The sequence below is a fragment of the Diprion similis genome, chromosome 1 (genome assembly GCF_021155765.1).
Source record: "Diprion similis isolate iyDipSimi1 chromosome 1, iyDipSimi1.1, whole genome shotgun sequence".
In the NCBI taxonomy this organism is placed as follows: Eukaryota; Metazoa; Arthropoda; class Insecta; order Hymenoptera; family Diprionidae; genus Diprion; species Diprion similis.
This window is the reverse complement of record NC_060105.1, coordinates 11,448,968-11,468,407: the sequence shown is the minus strand read 5'-3', so window position 1 is coordinate 11,468,407 and position 19,440 is coordinate 11,448,968. Positions and strand designations below refer to the sequence as shown.

The following is a 19,440-nucleotide window of genomic DNA, read 5'->3' as shown; positions in this document are numbered from 1 at the left end:
TCAGTGAATAGTAGAATTTTGATAAATACCGCAACGGACTCTTCATTCGACACCTGAACGCAGCCAAGCGAAGTCCACCACGTAGTTCGAACTTGTTGGCAAGAGAAGACTTTGGCCAGTTTGTGAAAGACCCGCGTTACGTTTGGGCGAAGAACCAGTTTCGGATACCAAATCGAAGTACGTATCATCCCTGCGCCGTTAGACCGTAATCCATCATTTTTCCCATTCCAGGAATCTTGAATCGAAAATCGAACTCTTTCAAATGCCACGTCAGTTACTTTTCAACCCTTATGACACCCGCCTATTAATTAATCAGGAATCGGCTTCTTCTTCACTCAGAGTCACAGACATCGCGTGCAGCCGCCTTGGAGTTAGCCATCGAGTCTCGCTTATCGTCTTTGTTTATTCGGTGATACGATTTTTCGAAGATTTTCGAATAACAGGCGATTATCGGCCCGATAATAAATTCCAAATTAGTTCATAACCCAGTCTGATGTCAGAACGCTGTTTAAAACGGTCTATCGACACGGTTTGAAGTCGGATATTTCATGAAAATAACAACATTTTTCATTTCACAATTATCATCGTATTAAGAGAGTTACAATTTGGACGGTCTAAATGATACCTATATTTGGGAGTTTCTTTTTTTTTTTTTTTTTACAAAAAATGGTAATACTTATAGAGCAAATTGAGTTTGAGGGTTTTATTACTCATAGTCTCAATAACATTTTAGAAATTTTTCATTGAAATTAATAACAAAACGACGGCATGGTGTATACAATTACCGATATATAATACGATTATGAACCATAAATTTGATTCTTCAACCAAAAAAATTTTTATAAAAAATCTTGGAATTGAAATTCAAAAATCTATCCACAAGCTTGAATCGATAAACAAGTCGATCGGATAAAAATTGAATTGAAAACGTAGTCGTTCGGTACTTATATGCGCCATGCCGCCATTTTGCTATCAATTTCAATGAAAAAATTTTAGAATGTTCTTGAAACTATGAATAACAAAGGCCTCAAATTCAAATTGCTCTATAACTGTTTAATTTAAAAAAAAAATTTTTTTTAATTTAAAAAATATTAGAAATAAGTATGATTTTGAACCATCCCAATTGCCCCCCCCCCCCCCCTCCCCCTTTAAGGGACTACCGTAGTCGATTTTGACAGTGTTATGTATACTTCGAAATAACGAAGTCCACGTATCTCAAACGCGAAAAAGGGCTTAGTGGTCCCATTCTATTGGCAATTCCGAACAAAAACATTTCAATCCATTTTCCTTTGACGTAAAAATAAAGAAATGCCATGAATTTTACGAATTTACTGTTGCGATTTGGTGGAATGAATGCCATTTCTGTCTTTTTGCAGCTAGGGAAAACATATTGAAGAGTTTTTGTTCAGAATTGCGTATAGAATGGGACTGTTGAGCCCTTTTTCCAGACGATTTTACCGTGATTTGAAGAAAAGGATCATTGAGAAGTGAGATCTTCTAAGTATGCGATTTACGTTCTAGTAATTATTACTACAGTTGTTTTCTTTTTTTTTTTTTTTCTCTCTTGATGCCGATATATATCAGTGCAAAATTTCTTAACGATCTCATCGTCAATCCATGATAGTTTAAATCAAGGTGTGAGTATACATGGTGTGCCTAGGAGTGCAGCTTTTTGTCTCCAAAAAAGTGTCTCTCTTGAGCTGGACTGGACTTAAGTAAGATGTGTACCAATGGTACAAAAATACCCTAGATCGGTGGTGATTAATTGTTGCGACGTTGAATCTGCGTGGGGAAAAAATGAGCGGAACTCTTAAGTAACTCACGCCAGAACTATACGCGATCGCATTATCGAGCAGGGTTGCCTCCGCCAGAAAAAGTAATTCCCTAACAATATAGGGATTTTTTTAGACAGTTGGTACGCATCTTACTTAAAGGCTTTAACCTCGAAAAAAGGGGCGTGTCGTAGGAGTTCTAAGCACACCAAGGTTCAAACGCCTGAATTTTCGTTTCTGGCCGAACAATCGAACATAGTAAATCAATCAAGTATTGTCATTGAGTATTGTTGTCTTGACAACCGATTCTACTTACAATCAGGCGAAGACTAATCGTTCGAATCAACCACAGAATAAGGATCGTGATAGATATTTTAAAATTATAACCAAACCTTCAAAAGAAATGACGAACAATAAAAAAATCGACTATCCGTAGAATTTAACCTGACAACCGCCACTAGCGGAATGAAGTAAGAAAATGGATGTTTTCTCGTGGCGAGACTGGCTTGACGGTGTTGCAAGTCGGAGATGTGAATCTAGAAACATTACGGGTCCCGAATGGCCGAGAATTAGATGGTATCATTTGTACGGATCTGTCACGTCTGTTGACGTTAGCGAGGACTACTCCCACGGGAAGTTTGCAATGGAATTATAATTATTACACGTATTATGAACGACGATTATTGTTTTGCGCGTTTTTCCTCGACTGGAGACGGTCGCCTAACGCAGTATTTTCCATTCGATTGTATGACTTTTTTCACATTTTACCATTTACATTTAGCACCATACAATTATCGCTTTTTATCAGCAATATAGGTGTAATATAATGTTTTATAATAACTTTGAATATAAATTGCAAATTGTGTAAATTTAAGGTCGCGTATGAAATTCTATGAAAATTGAATAGAAATTCTGAGGATTAGATGTTTTTGAGAATAATCTTATTTGGTTATTATTTCATAATTTTTCAATCGAAGACGTGGAAAATTCGGAATTCTTGTGACACTTTTTGTCCGAATACTTGATTTCTCAGCAACATTTCGTTGGATTGATCAAGTCATTTTTCCGAAATTCAAGAGTTTGGAAAGATTTGTAAAACTTGCAAAAAAAATTGTAAGATTTGTATGAATTCAAACTTAACTCGTCATGACAAATCCAACAGGCAGAAGAGCGAGTGGATAAATAATGTTGAAACGATTTTCGAAATTCTTCTGACCATGCAGTCTAGGCGTGGAGCTCGGAAAAATTTGGATTTTTCATTGATATAAAAAACAAAAAAAAAATTACGTTCGATGATACGGTGCGCAAAATTGAGTTATTTGAAAGTGCGCATGAACCAAAGAGAGCCTTAGTGTGTAAAATACAACACGTCAATTGTGGGTATGCGACAACGACGTTTTACCGCACTGTGCGGAAATGGAGCACTTTACGCACGCTCCATAGGTTTGGAAAATCGAACTTTCCAAACAAGTGTTGGAAAAATTGGTTCCCAAGTATACATGGTTTCATGATAAAAATAGTAGACATGGAAAATAAAGTATATTGAATATTCTGATTAATGTGGCATACACTCTTCTTTTACAAGCAATCGTTTCTCAGCACATCCTATGCAAATATTAGCTAACTTCGCTCGTGATCGGATTTGAAGTTATCAAAAAATTTTGTCGAAAAAATAACGCAGACGTGACTTTATATAGTTTGGGATAAAGTATTCGTTTCATTTCAATATCTCTGATAGATTTTGAGATCTAAGAATTTTATTAACGATAAGCTTTGCTCGCATTGCCGAGTTTTTAGTGGGCTACAGGATTGTAACGTCATATTTGAACGCTCATAATTCGAAAAGTAATCAAGATATTGTTTTGAGAGTTTTCTATCGGTAAAATATCACGCCCGTATTTTTTTTTTTAGAGTTAACAGTCAAGGAGAAATGTGACGGCAATTAGAGTTACGTGCTTACCTCAAAATTTATATTTAATAAGCCTGTAACTTTCAAAAAATTGTTGATCCATCTAAATATACGAACGCCTATCGCGCAGGTCGGGAAATTCCTTAATTTCACATTCTGTTTATCCATTAAAATCGACAAGTAAACCTGACTTTTATTTCAATCAAATGGCTATTCTTAAACTATTTTTCCTCGGTTAATAATAACGGAGTTGATTCACCACGGAAAATTACAAAAACACAGATGTTTTCACGCACGAGGATTTCCTTTACACGTACATACATCATCAATTTGATTACTTACTTGGGTCGTTAGTATAATACGATATGGTGCGATATTTCATACCGTTAGTCTAACAGTACAACAACTGCATATTACATTTCATAATTATACATCGAGGTATCAATTATCGACACTCTGTGACTCACGTGGTTGAAAATATTTTTGTGAAACGTTGGAATTTTTATGGTCAAAGTAAACCTTGAAGGAAAAAATGATGATTATGACTTCTTTGAGAAATTTTTCTGAAAATTCTTTCAGGCTATTAAAGAACGAACTTGTTACCAAGCAGTTTGCATTATGTAGCCACGATTACCAATAAGTGCATCAGTAATTGTTATTAGCACAGGTATGTTATGTATGTTATAACCATGCTCGCTTTTTGACGACTGAAAAACATACACAGTGATGCAACGTCAGAAATATACTCGTCTGTATATATATATATAATATATATATATAATATATATATATAGGTAAAGAAATATGACCTTTCTACCATCTTTCCAACAATTCTGTGAGACAAGTATTATGCCACGTGCCTGTGTTGAGCTACCCACACACAATATAAGCACTTGGTGACATGTTGTTTATATTTAAAGAGTAATGTGCACAGCCATCAATTTTCATTTTCGATGTTGGTCAACCGTCGGCGTACGAATACAAGGTGAATTAAAATTGAGGCAACCGGTAATGCGATTACCGATCGTCAGTTTCAAATCCAACTTCCAAAGTGTCACTGGTTATATTTTTCTTTTGTAATTCCTACATTTTCGTGTTCCGAATTTGAAATTAATACACCAAAGCTTGAAAGTTGATGTAAAAAAGCATCACGTCGCGATGGATTATGCAAGGTACGTCTTGGTATATATGAGTAATTGGGAAACATACGAATTCACGAAATTTTATTCGTTTCTTTGTGTTTGCCATCTGGCGTTAGTTTTTCATTAAAAAAAAGTTGCTTTTTCTATGCTCAGGACGAATCGTCCTTTCATAAAGCTTCTTAGCTTCAAGCTTGGAAAATGCAACCGATGTTACTGGAGTGAAATTTGTTAAAGTTAACCCTGAGTATTCAGAGAAAATGGTTAAAAATTTGGTGAATTTATTTTCACACTATACTTAGGTTAAAAAACGATGTCGTTAATTGATAATTAATTGTGCACATTTAAATTGGTTCTCTCGTTCCGTTTATTGATACGTTGGTTATCTATTAATAGTTTGAGACAGTGTTTCTGCTGCTTTTACAGTTGTTCGAAGAATCGTTCAGATATCGATGTAATTTCAAAGATTTAAAAATAAACTTATGTTTTATTAAGCGATATCAAACCATGAGTAGAGACAAAGCTCTCATTCTTGGATCCTATGTTTAAGACAAGTTTTGCAATTATATTCCTGCAAATCAAAAACTTTTGATGCAATTGTGAAGAAGAATTAAAAATTTGTAAAAATATTAGTGATCTGAAAGTGAAATTTTTAATTTAAGGGAATATATTGGGACTAAGACTCCAAACTATTGAATGTGTGCAAAATTTTATTCATGAGTAAAGTTTCATCAATAAATGTTTTATCCTGTACGTTTGAATCGATGTTCATAGGTATTGGTTCCAATCATGCCTATAAAGATGGGCAAATGAAAAAAACTTCTTACCTTTCTTAACTTTTTTCCGAAAAAGATTTTGTTATTACTCCACGGCTTTTCGGATAGCGCAGAGAATAAAGCGATAAAATAACGTTTGCGCATGCGCACATCTAAAATATTCTAATTTATTACTAAACACGAGGGCTTTGTTTTGGCGCATCCGCACTTTCAAATAACTTAATTTTGCGCATCGAGCCGTTAAGAGTACTTCAGAACTTCTGAAACCAAACATTCTTTCACAGGTGTTTTGAAAAAATAACCTGTTTTTCCGCACTTGTAACACAATATATTATTAAAGCATATTTTTGATGGTTAGAATCGGTAAAAACCGAAATTATCGATTTTGGCATTTTGAAAACTTTCGTAAATCGTGCCTTTTTTTTTATTTATTGCACGCAATTTTATTATAACTTTTTCAAACTTTGTAATTACAGCTGTGAAATAATGGCGCCAAACATTGTGAGCGATTCACCTGCCTTGGGGGTGGAATTTCAAAAGGTGGAAGGATGCAAACAGGATAATATCGTGATTCCGAAAGAAGTTCCGACCATTTCTAAGAAACCTAAGAAATCTTCTGAGGGACGATTTTGGTTTGAAACAACTTTGATCTGGCCAAATATCATCAGCATCACTGTGCTTCATTTAACCGGAATATACATGGCATACACAATTCCATTCCAATGCAGAATACCTACTTTATTTTGGGGTGAGCCAAAGTCCGATTAATGTTCACTTATGACGTTGAACCTAGCATTTACAGTGAAAGCGTTCACTATTCAAATAAAAATAACTTATCAAGCTCTAATCATTTCTTTTTGCAATACATATTTACAACATATGTATGTAAAAATCATTATTACAAGCTGAATTCTCGATTATTAGAACTCATAGTTGTTTACGGTAAAATTACATTTCAGCTACTCTCCGCCATGTCGATTTTGAGCAGAAATTTGAATCCACCGAACGAATATTGTAAAAATTTGCTTGTTGATCTTCAGGATTTTCAGGTTTAGCCGATTAAAATTATCTGGTTTATAACCGCTAAACAATTTTGCTCGGCTAATTACGTTAGCCAGCTAACTTACAACTAATTAGCCATACAGTCAAATATTCTGCAAGATATAAGTACAAGAATTCTTAAAATATTGATCGGTAATTTTTTTCCTTGATTTTTTCGGGAACTCACAAATCTTTTCTGGCAAACGCGAAACACTCATAAAAATTAACAGTTGGTTAGATTTGCAAACTATCATTTCTCACAGCGTACACTTGTAATTACATCGTGAACTTGTATTGCATTGAAACATGATTCCTTTGACGCACTTCGTAAAAACTGTTTGAAATACCTGAATTCAGATTTTATTAACGATAATTTTATATTTTCAATACACAATTGGAATTTTTAATAAAATACGACATAGAGCAGGAGAATGCAGTAAACGATGTAAAGTCTAAGAAACATTAAAGACGAACATTATCGATCTAGCCTGGAACGTCCCATGAAGTTAGAAAACCATTGTTTGACAACAATACAGTGAAAAAAGAATTTGATTATTCGACCAAATCGTGGCCGTTCAGAACGATCTACTTTCTGACAATGAGTGTGCATAAACGATAGCCTTGCAGGAGCTTACAATAAAGTGATTTGATTAACGTGAAAAGCTTGAAAGGTTATTCAACAAGTAAATGTAAGCGTAAAAATATTATGACAATAATAAATTGCGTACGTGAATTCTCGGCACATCGAAAGGCGTGATTCGAGTCGAATGGCTTCTGCAAATTGATTCGGGAATAATTTCTTGGCCGCCGAATATATCTCGGGAGTATTCAAGAGCCCCTAACTTAGCGGTTGAACTGAATGGCTCACCGATTCCCACAATTCAGCCATCTTATTGTTAATTAACGCGTCGTTCGTAGCTGACAGTATTTATTTATCCTTGCTACCACTGAGCAAGGAAATCGTTGAGCACTCGACATTTGTTTCGCATACATCATTCCCCGATGACAATAATTACAACCTGGTGTCTGTTTATTCAAGGACTTTTCATCGGGATTTCAAGTGGATTCGGAGTGACCGGAGGTGTTCATCGTCTCTGGAGTCATCGTTCCTACAAAGCAAAGTGGCCTCTTCGTGTCATCCTTGCAATATGCTATTCCATCGCTGGCCAGGTAAACAAATTTAACTATAGACTGGTAATAAGCGTATTGAACGTATAAACGAATTACGCACGACCGCAATCGCGGTAGTTGAAAATTATTACAGTGCAAATATTGGACCCTGAAAGTCGCGTGATTCGATATTCTCGTTTATTGTGAGATTATGTATGTTATTGCGTAATCAACGTATGACTAGAATTATCCGTGCATGTATATGACGAGTGGTCAATTCTTCGAGAATATCATCTCGGCTGATGCAACATCTTCATAGACTTCTAAAGCGTTCCAAAAAAAGATATATGTCACCAAGTAGAAACGTATGATAGACAAATTTTTCAGCCAAATCACAAGACCATTATCAACGTATCAGGTGATAAAATTCTGTGTAATTATTGCAATTGGGCCTTTGCATAACAAAATTTTACGTGCAACGCGTTTATCAGAGAAACCAAAATACTTTGGAGATACATTGTTTTCTTTTTTTTTTTTATTATTAAAATTGAAATTAGTTAAACTGCACAATAACACAGTTTGAATATGGATTTTTTATACTACAGAGTGGAAAACGTTTATGCGATTCAAGAAAAAGTAAATCAATTCTCGTTATTCGATCTCATGAAATGGATCACTTCCAATCAATGAATCATATATTCCTTTAGAACAAACGATTTATTATGACCAGAAAAATTTCAATTCATCTAATTGGATGCATTTTTTTACGGAACACAATATTTACTTAACAGCCCATATAAAATAAATCATTGATTTTATTCGACGGAAAAATGTATGCACACAAAAAAAATTTATTCAGTTCGAGTTGTCAGCTTGATGCTCTCCTGGAATTTTCCTATTTCAACCTTATTTACGATTCTTTCCTCAATAGTAAAGCAATCATCTACGTGGTACATACTTAGTAAATCTAGAAAAGTCTCAAAAGTACGAAAATGAGAGTCCCCAACAATCCTCAATTATTCCTCGATAATTAGCGTTGCGAACGAGGCTCCGCCTGCGGATAGGCAACCGAAGTTACATCTTACACGCAGTGAGCAACCCGCGAGTAACTTCAGTTGCCTATCTGCCGGCGTAAACTCCGTGCGATAGGCAACTGCGGCTACAAATTACACGCACTGATTGCCTCACGTGTAACTTCAGTTGCCTATCTGCAGGCGAAAACTCGTTTGCACCGTTAATCCCCGAGGAATCTTCTCGGTATGTATATCGAGATACTGTCATGTTGAGTGTAATAATTCCGCGAATTATGTGATAAAAAGGTCAACATACTTTATTAAACTAAATAATTGTTTTTATACGATACTGAATGTTTCTTGTGAGAGTGAGGGAATGTTTCTCTTTCTTTTCGAAACAGAATACGATTTTCGACTGGGTACGTGACCATCGAGTCCACCATAAATACACGGAAACTGACGCAGATCCACACAATAGTAACAGGGGGTTCTTCTTCGCTCATGTGGGGTGGCTTATGATGAGAAAACATCCGGAAGTGATACGTCGAGGGCGTCAAGTAGATATGACTGACATTCTTTCCGATCCGGTAGTCCAATTTCACCAGAGGTGAGTACAAAGCTAAACGGATTGAATTGTAAGATAGGAAAAAGACGGCGGATGAAAACGATGATGCTTGCATTATTACTAACGCTATTGCGAAATATTTAGCGCTAAATCCAAGAAAAGAATTTGCAATCTGGTTCGCAAAGTTTAACAATGAAAAACTGTTACCAACCTACTTTCCTTGCATGTGTATCGTTTCTCTTCTTGTAAGTAACAAAGCCAAGGTTTATACTTATATTAGATTCTTATAAACTCTGGACTCTCAAGCTGCAGAGAATCGTTCAGTTTTCATTTTCTTCGCGCTTATGAAAGACTTCGATTTCTTATGATTAATACGAACCTTATGAGCCAACACTTTGTTCTCCATTTTTAATTCACCATCTGGTTCTTCAAAGATTTCAAAAAAGCCATGAGAATAAACAGTAGAAAAGAAAGTTATTAAATTACTGAATTTATATATGTATGTATGTATGTCTACAGAATAACAACTTTTCGCTCAATTATTTCCACGGATATAAATATGTGTATATAACACACAAAAAAACATAATACGAACATGCAACGTATACTTTCGAGTGGCGTGATCTGTGCTCGGTGATCCAATCTCGTCTTTGTCGCGTTTTTGTTTACACACTCACAATAAATTCATCGCAAAAGCGATTAATCGCCGATAACATGTTCCCACGGAACGTCGTGTCTATAATACTCACATAAACACGCTGTATAAGTTTATCAAAATTTAAACATTGAGAGTGAACATGAAAAGCGAGCTATGAAATTTCTCTTTCGTCGAATTTGAGAATACATTTTTATCGACCTGATACAATTACTCTCAAATCAGTGAGGAAACAATTAATTATCGTATCTATCAGTTCACGCCTTTAAAATAGATGTATATATGTATACATTAGGGTGGCGCAAAAAAACCGACTATTATTTTTTTTTTTTTTTTTTTTTCGAGTTTCGTGTGACAAAATGTTAGTTTTTGATTTTTTAAGAGCCCACTCCAAAGGACAGCTCACAAAAAAAACTTTTAAGAGGTCACTCCAAATTTTTTTAAATGTCAAAAATCGTCAAAAATTTAATTATATTTTCAGTATTTTGTTTGATTTTTAATTCATGTCGTGGTGTATTGTTATCGATTCTTTCTTACTAAATGAAAGAAAAAAAATTTATGAAATTTTAATATGAATATTAAAAGGTCGCTCGAGAAGATCTAAAGAAATGCACGAAAAAATTGAAAACAAATTATGAGCGACCTTTTAAAATTCGAATTTCGGACTGAAGCTTTCGGAAACTTATTTTATATCTTGTCTATAAAATTATACCGTAACGAGAAAAAAAAATCGATTTCTGACGATTTCTGACGTCTTAAAAAATGTGGAGCGACCTCTTAAATTTTTTTTTTTTGAGCTGTCCTTTGGAGTGGGCTCTTAAAACATCAAAAACTAACCTTTTGTCACACGAGACTCGAAAAAAAAAAACCGTCGGTTTTTTTGCGCCACCCCAATATACATCTATATATGTATATATATCGATTTATAAGCATATAGCGCTTGACCGTATGCTGCATAAGTTACTTCACTACGTAATCAGCACCACGATGTGAATACATGTTTGTAACGTGCAAATGTGTGCTAATCAATTCGCGATAAGGCTTTTTTAATCAGCCGAATAATTATGAATACATAACCATGTGCTCTCTCGCTTTCATTTTTACCCTGACCATAATTTATTTTTAATTAATAATTCACATGAACCGTCGTACAATTTGAGAATTCAATGAAATCCTACCCGTAAATATGTAATGATAAACTCGTCATTATTAGAATTTATGCAGTAAGTTTCTTTTAACGCTATCTTCATCGATGTCGGAAGTAGGTCATGTTTTTTAAAATCACGTTCACTTTCTCTGAGGAATGCCTGCGATCTGAATTTTCTGTCTTATTCTTTGCGAATTGACGATTTTAGTCGGTTTCAGATTACTAATATAACGTAAAATTGATTTCGATAGTAAGAAAGCGTTTCATTTTAATTAAACTCCTAATAAGAAGGAAAATAAAACACTAATGATAAGAAATGAAAGAAGAAAGTTTTCGATGTTATTGAATACGAGAAATTTTTCCATTGATCGTTAGCCGTTGGAAATTAGTCTGGAATTATAAAATTTCAACATTTAATAACCGTAATTAGTATTAAAAACGAAAGCGAATGATTTGTTTTCTCATCAATTGCCCAGTGCGAGAAACTTCGTCAAGTAGAAGAAAAGTTTTCGTTTCCTCGACTAATGTCATGTTGCTATCTTACAAGACTTAATTTTGGTCAAACAACAATTAATTTTTTTACCTTTTCGTGTAATTTCTTGAATGCTATTAGCCATTATAAAACGTGAATTCATGGCGCAACGGAGAAACACGACAATTTCTTTTTGAACAAAATCTTTATCAGTGAAAAAGATTTTGCCGCAATGTCAAGTCATTTGGAAAGATAATTGATGCACGATTAAATATCGGAGGATTTTTATTTGAGAATTATAGAATCAAAGAAGAAAAAATTCTTCAATACTGATGAGAAAATTTTCTAATTTTGATTTACGAAAAATACAAATTAGATTTCAAATCAAGATACCTTGACAAAGGGCAAAAATTTTTGGCATCCACAAAATGCACAATTTAGCAATAAATTCGACCGATAATGTTTATGAATAATCTAATTTTTCTCAACCAATTAATTTTTCAGATATTTTTGGCAAATGAAGCTCCTCCTCTGTTTCATTATTCCGATAGTGGTTCCGGTCTATTTTTGGAATGAGACTTGGTACATCTCCGTAATGAGCCAGGTCTTCATACGCTACATAGCGGGTTTGAATTTTACCTGGTTGGTAAACAGTGCAGCTCACATGTGGGGGTCAAAGCCTTACGACACGTGAGTTAAATTTTTCTTTTCCAATTGCTTCATTTCATTTATTTATTTATTTATTTTTTCTGTAAATGTTTTTTGTAAAATCTTGCATAGAATTCGAGGAGCGTATCGCCAAACGGTCCGTCGTCTGATAAAATTCAATGCGCATGCGCTACAATCCGAAAGCAGCTGTCTGCCAGGGTGACCAACCTTCGTAGACGACAATTCCTCGCGATGTACGTAACCTCGAACGTCTCAAAGGTTGTCGGTATTGAGCACAACTGTCAACGAAAACTACGAAAATTTTTTATTTTACATTTGCAACGGTTGATCACCCTGGCAAACAGTTGCTCTCGGAAATAAAATTTTAGCAGACGAATTAATTCACTCTGTGTAATCTGAAAGGTTGAAATTACTTTTTAGTCAAACGATATTTATCGTGAGGTGACGGAAATTTTTTATTTTTTTTTCATTTTGCAGCGGCATATCGCCAACCGAAAATTTAGGGGTGGCCATAGTGGCGATGGGAGAAGGGTGGCATAACTACCATCACGTGTTTCCATGGGACTACAAGGCGGCCGAACTCGGCAATTATTCTGTGAACGTGACGACTTTCCTCATTGACATGTTCGCGAAAATCGGATGGGCCTACGACCTGAAGCAACCCTCAGCTGCACTTGTGAGGAAAGTCGCAGAAAAGCACGGAGATGGTTCGCACCACGAATGGCACGAGGCTGACGAGCCGAAAGAGCAGTGAAGTGTCAGAAGACGCTTGCATTTTTTCCTTGTTAGAGATTTGGATTTTTGCAATTATTCAAGTCCCATGCAGGCACTTAATTCGGCGCAATAGTCCAGAAAATAAGTATGAAAGGTAATACTTTTTATTTATGAATCCGAAAACTTCATCTAAGGCTGATTCGATGACGCTGAATGGAATGGTGATGATAATTTTGCAATCAACCTAATAACTTTAACAACACGTATGTTAAACGTATTGAAAATAAATTTTGAAAGATATTTTTCGACAAAGTTATGAAATTTCGAATTAAACGGTTTAACCTAGTTTAATAATAATCTCGGGAGTTTATTGCAAAATTATTATTCCACCATTCGATTGACCGACATCGAATTACCCTTAGATCAAGTTTCCGGTTTCGTACCTAAAAAGTACTACCTTTTGATCTTTTTCTTGACCTACAAATTATAGGTTATTGAACGTGCACCGCAGAATTTATTTAAATTTGTTGTATATTTATTTTAAATCGACGCTGATAAAAATAAGGAGAATGATATCAAAATGCTAGGGATTACGTTGATAATTATCGTGTAATTGTTATCTTCATTTGTTGATACTGATATCTTGTTACTGTTATTTTCACATGTATTTTCCCATGGGTAAAACTATTGCTAGTCATAAATGCGCGTACTATGATATGCGGAAATTGAACTTACAAGTGCATACAAAGATCGAATATGCTAACGCTAATTGTTAGTTCATAAAATATAAAATTATGGAAATAGAAAAAATTCTACATTCATGCAATTTTCTCATACTGATAATGATTATGTTTACGCTAATCAAATCACAGATTTGAACACATTATGTTACATAATCATGCTCCAAGGAGCTGGAACCGATATTTTTAACGAACAGATTTTTACGACTAATGGTGAACAGTAATTGTGTTCATTTTGTGGACGCAATATGCCTGAACGACTCATTTTTTAATACTTCCTAGTCGTATATTGCATTCTTTGGAACCTTCGACAATTTTGAATTTCATTTCATTTTACCCTAAGAATGTCGAACGGAGACAAAAGCAAATTACGAGTAATTTTTCACAAAATGTAACGAAATCGCAGAGAAAATGACTAAATCTTTTGTTTACGGACTTACAGTTCTATTAAAAAAAAAATTTCAATTACAAATTACGAATGTAATTAGCATCGATTTTCTTCTAGTTAAAAATTACAAAAGGACTTGGAGTCTTTTTTTAATTACAACGTACAAGAGTGCGATGGATCGAACGAACACTTTTCCACGAAACAATATAACTTCTTAGGTCAATTTTACTGTGAAACTATTTTGCGAAATTAAACAATTTCTAATTGTAAGAATTAAAACAGAAACAAGTTCTTTAAAAATTCATATGTGTTCAAAAGAAATCACGAATTCAATTCATAAGAAGAAAAATAAAGTTTTCCAACTACAAATTGGACAATTTAAAAAAAAATATACTTGTTAATAACTATCCAGAATTATGATGAATTAAAATTAATTTGTTTAACAAACAGGGAAGAAGGTCAAAGTGCTGGATGTTGAATGACCCTAATATTCATGAATATACTTGGTCGCAAAGTTTTATAAACTTTTTGAATCCATGCTTTCTAACTGCCCTGCATGATCCTATATAACGTATCTCTCTTCTCTCTTCATTGCCAACTCCTACGTAGTTGCGATTTTGCGTCAAGTGCATCTGCCAAGTGCATGATGAATATACTTGGATCATTATGAATGAATAAACGCAGTAGAGTCTTGCGCCAAGTGCATTAATTAATAAAGATAAATGTAAGACACACACGATAGTACAAACGCGTAACACATCATGTGACCCAAAGCCTTTTAATAACGTAGATACATCAATTTTCTCACATGTTGTCACGTGTTTATCAATACGTGATTCCATAATACGACGATGAAGATGAATTCCTTTGACTTCAACTTTGCACCAGGATAGTGCAATGAAGCAGTGAGTGAGAAATGGAAGGTGGAATTGAGGCGTTATCGCATTAACCACGTGTACAGTCATGTCGTAGTGCAATTTCGAAAATCACTCACGCGTCCACCGCGTGATTATTGGTCCTTCGGTTATCGAAAACTGCAGCTTGACATAAACTATCTGAGGTTATCGAGTACTGATCGCGTTTCAATGGTTTTAATTCCAACCAAGAATATCCAGATTGCTTCACTTGTGATAAGCGATAATCGCTTTTGTTTTTATTATACACCTTTGTATATGTGTACTCAATATGGTATGCCGGTATTTCTTAGTCATTATAGGTTTTTGTTTTTTTTTCTCTCTCTTTTTTTAGATCAAGAATTATTAATCCGATTGCGTATCGCGAAACTTGCAGATTTGCAATAACTTTTGATAACAATTGTAACTGTAATTATATTGTCAACGCTTAGACTGTTTTAATTATTTTCAACGTTTTCTTATCTTCGTCGAAAAGTTTGGGGAAGACGTGAAACAATCTGCGGATAATTGTAATTAAATTAAATTAAAATATAAACAACATTGCAAAAGGAAGAATAAAAAAAATTAAAAAAAAAAAAAAAAAAAAACACAGAGATGACTATAAATAAATTTTCAGCAAACACGCGATCATTTTTTACATTTATTCAGATATTTTGACAGTCTGAGAATCTTGATAGATTTTGTCACCCGCGATTGACTGCAAGACAAGTTTTCACGGACATAAAACAGGAATGAATTTCCATTTTTAATACTTGAACGATACAAAATAGTTAGTTTCAAATGGCCTACGAATCATCGCCTGTATTTTCAATTAAATTATCATATCCACGTGACTTGAGAACGTTGCAAAAAAAAAAAAAAAATAAACAACTCGTCTTTCTGTCTCATTGATCATTGTTACTCCAACTAAACTCTTTCACGCGCGTTCGCCGATAAGCGATAACGTTGCACATTATGAAACACACGTTTGAGTTTAAGTTTGAGTCAGCAGGTTCGTATAAAGCAGATTTCAATAAACGATTTAGCAACGATTTCGAGAAAAAAAATATATTCATGCGTTCCAAATTGATGATACATATGACATCTGCGCTGAAAGTGGATGATTCTTAAAACTGAAACAAAAACACGAATTTATTTCGAAATTTCACGTAAATCATAAATATGATTAATTATCTACTGTATATAATATGTTACCAAGTTTATTTTTTTAAACAAGCTGACTTGAGGTATAACTGATATCAAAAACTTATCATTTCATAAGATTATGTATTTTTTGTAATTATAAGCGGAGACTCAAATTAAAAAAAAAAAAAGAAAAAAGAAGGGCAGAAAAAAAGGGGGAAAATAGAAAATGAAGTAACCGATGCGCAAAGCATTTTAGATTTGATAGCATCAGCAGCTGAGGAAGCAGTTGCTTCGGGGTATATTTTATTTTTTTATATAATTGCATTATTATTGTTCGTATTATCATTATTATCATTGTTGATAGTATGTTGTATAATGCCACTAGTTTCATATTTCTGCAATCTTTCGGTCAGTTGTAATGCAGTTCTCAATTCCTATTGCATACAGTATCCACATACATAATATAGAATGCAAACTATCTTATGAATTTACTGAAAGTTGTGATACAGTCAAATTGTTACTGATCTATCACGAGGCAACGACTTTAAGGCCAAGTTCAACGGATTGGGTTCAAGATCGTTTAATTTTCTAACTATTCACTTTTACTGAATCAGAAAATAAAGCACAGGAACATCAATACGATTCCAATTTGTATAATTCATTCATATTAAGTATACTATTGCATAAAAATTTGCGTAGCTTATCTTGCGTGATCAAAGGTGATGATTTGTAATATATTATCCGACCTCGAAGGTCAGTAGAGAGTTGGAATAATATATATGAAGAATACATAGAGAGAATTATCATTAATTTTTGCAAGTAAAAGTCCAAATTTTTTTTTACAAAAATGTCTCATTCATAATTTACATTTTTAATTTCGCATTCAAAATTCAGAACCTAAAATTTCTTATGCAATTCATAAAGACTTTTTCTCCTGCTTATTACTTGGTCAAATTTCACAGCATAAAAGATTGTTAATGTGTTCTAATCATTAGAATACCGTCTTTAATATTTTCACTGTCACAAGATGTGCCGTCACTTTCTGTTCTCACGATTCCAGAAAAAGGCATAGAAAATACGTTTTCTATTTTTTCTACTTGTTCAACTAACGACTAACTATTCTGTTAAAAATCATATAGAAAATCTTATGCTCATCAATTTGTCATCAAATGTCATCAGACCGGTTGCGAACGAAGAATTCGTAGTTCCAAATTTTGAGTGATCGAAATCGAAACTGATTACAATAAAAAAAAAATGTATAGATTTTCTTCTAGACTTCTAGATATGCGAGAATAAGTTTTGAGATTTAATCCGTAAAGTATAAGGTTCATCCTGGGAATATCGACTCCGCAGAATTAGAAATGATTTCATTTAAAGAATACGTTTTGTGCAATTGATGAACTCTAATGATCAGTCGATGCAAAAAATTTCATTACCTGCTTTCAAGTATTGAACTCTTGACTCAACAAAACATGAAATATAAAACAAGCTCACTTTGTTTTGATTAAAAAAATTTTGAGTTTTTTTTTTAATAGAACAATTGAGTCTGAGTTTATTTCTAAGTTATCACAAGACGAGAGTTCGATCTCTCTGTACGATCTCTGTCCTGCGCGTGCCGTGTAAAAATGTTCTAATTCGGAATTAAAAGACGGTCGTTTCGTCAGGATATCAAAATGTTTTATGATCTCTGCAGGAAGATATAATGTTTGGTCATCGATTCGATGATAATATCAAACAATTTGATAAATTTATTCACGAATTTTACTTGGGGTATCAGTAGCAGTAGGCAAATTTGATAATGGATTTTGGATGCTAATCGTCTTGGAAAAATTTGGATAACAGTTTTTTGTTACCGACAGAGGAGTATCGCATCACCTTAATGTCGCTGATTTTTATGAACAATGATTAATTGGACCACGATGCGAAAAAAATTAACTAATATATTTATATAAATCCGTAAGATGTAAACATAAAATTAAATAAAAAATATTTCGATAATTGGTAGCGAATTCGAGATAATATCCTACCTCCTCCAGGTCTTACGATAATTTTTTCTATCTTATTTTTCTCAATACAAGGTGCTTATTTAGTGAGAATCACCAAAACTTGCTCATCATCCTATTAACCTGTGCTAAAAATTACCCAATGAGAAAATTGTAGAAGCAAACAGTGTACAACTTACTTTAATCTGTCTGCTTACTTTTAGTTTATCGTGTAGCCTAACAGTGATGTATTGAACTAGCTACCAGATTAAAATAAATGTGTCTACGTAAGTACTCATTATTGTTGTCCAATTGACGTAGGTTGATAGGCAATGACAGTGACATTGCTAATGTATTTTCCAGAAACAGTTCTGCAACTATGCAAACGAGCGCAGCAGTGATTGTTCACATTATAGATTGCGTGCCGTGAAAGAAAAAATTGCATTACATCATTCCTCTACGCCTAACATATTATATGTCGGACGATCACTTGAACGGTACATGGAAGTTTTCCATTTTTTCCTTCAACAAAGCTGGTGCTATGCTAGCCGGTTAAACCAAAGAAAAGAACGAGAAAATGGCCTTATAAATTACGTATGAGAAAAACACGTATTACATATGCGTCAAGTGGAAAAACTATCTATTCTCACTGTCGTAAATGTTGCAAATGAGTTTCCAATTGTACTTGCATTGTAGAATAGATGGCATCGGATTAACTATGACGCACGAGTAAACTTAATTATATTTTCATCTTGTTCATTGGTAGGCTTAGAAATTATAACATTCTAACGAAGTTTCAAACTTCAAACGTCAGACCCATCATCATAACGACCCTACCCTGATCCGTTCGTGTTGGAGATATCGTCGAACAAGAAGTTGATCGCACTCCGATATTCCATTATCGAGTGATGCTTAATAAGAAATAACTTTCACTACTGAAACGTTAATTAAGCAAAGGCTGCTCATCCGGGATGTGGACTAACCGGGCTCACTGAGAAGTTTTTTTTTTTACTAGATTCACTGTAAATGTATTCAAGAAGTTCATCGTACGTCACAGCTCGTGTATGACGCGATTACAAAAGCCACAAGTTGAAATTTTTTTTTATTGAAATTCAGAAATTTCAAACTCCTTCTCATTGACACTGATATAATAACGATGCAATGGTTATGGTTCATTCTACATCAAATCGGCCGACGGTTGGACGTCACCATCTCCAATTCTGACGATACGTGGAGAAAATGTTTGTCTTGAGGCTTTAGGCCACTCTAGAGGCCGAAAAAAATAGGCTTTTCGGGGATTTTTTTTCAG

At 34.2% G+C, this 19,440-nt stretch overlaps 1 protein-coding gene across 3 annotated transcripts; it reads left to right on the top strand.

Annotated features, from left to right (window-relative positions):
• Positions 1 to 136: 136 nt before the first annotated feature.
• On the top strand, positions 137 to 13,023 carry LOC124406247 (acyl-CoA Delta-9 desaturase-like). 3 transcript variants are annotated; one of them, XM_046881613.1, is made up of 6 exons: positions 137 to 177; positions 6,073 to 6,344; positions 7,677 to 7,807; positions 9,162 to 9,367; positions 12,104 to 12,289; positions 12,746 to 13,023. In XM_046881613.1, exons 2-6 carry the CDS (start codon positions 6,083 to 6,085, stop codon positions 13,020 to 13,022), a joined length of 1,062 nt encoding a protein of 353 aa, XP_046737569.1. In that variant the 5' UTR covers positions 137 to 177; positions 6,073 to 6,082; the 3' UTR covers position 13,023. The 3 variants fall into 3 exon arrangements, with proteins under 3 accessions (XP_046737569.1, XP_046737565.1, XP_046737558.1); XM_046881609.1 differs by lacking the exon at positions 137 to 177 and adding an exon at positions 4,688 to 4,853; XM_046881602.1 differs by lacking the exon at positions 137 to 177 and adding an exon at positions 4,846 to 4,863.
• Positions 13,024 to 19,440: the final 6,417 nt, after the last annotated feature.

Bases quoted from the DNA above. Each gene is read 5' to 3' on its own strand.
- LOC124406247 (XM_046881602.1), top strand. The intron at 6,345-7,676 runs GTGAGCCAAAGT...TGTTTATTCAAG, and splicing joins AATACCTACTTTATTTTGGG to GACTTTTCATCGGGATTTCA. The intron at 9,368-12,103 runs GTGAGTACAAAG...TTAATTTTTCAG, and splicing joins GTAGTCCAATTTCACCAGAG to ATATTTTTGGCAAATGAAGC.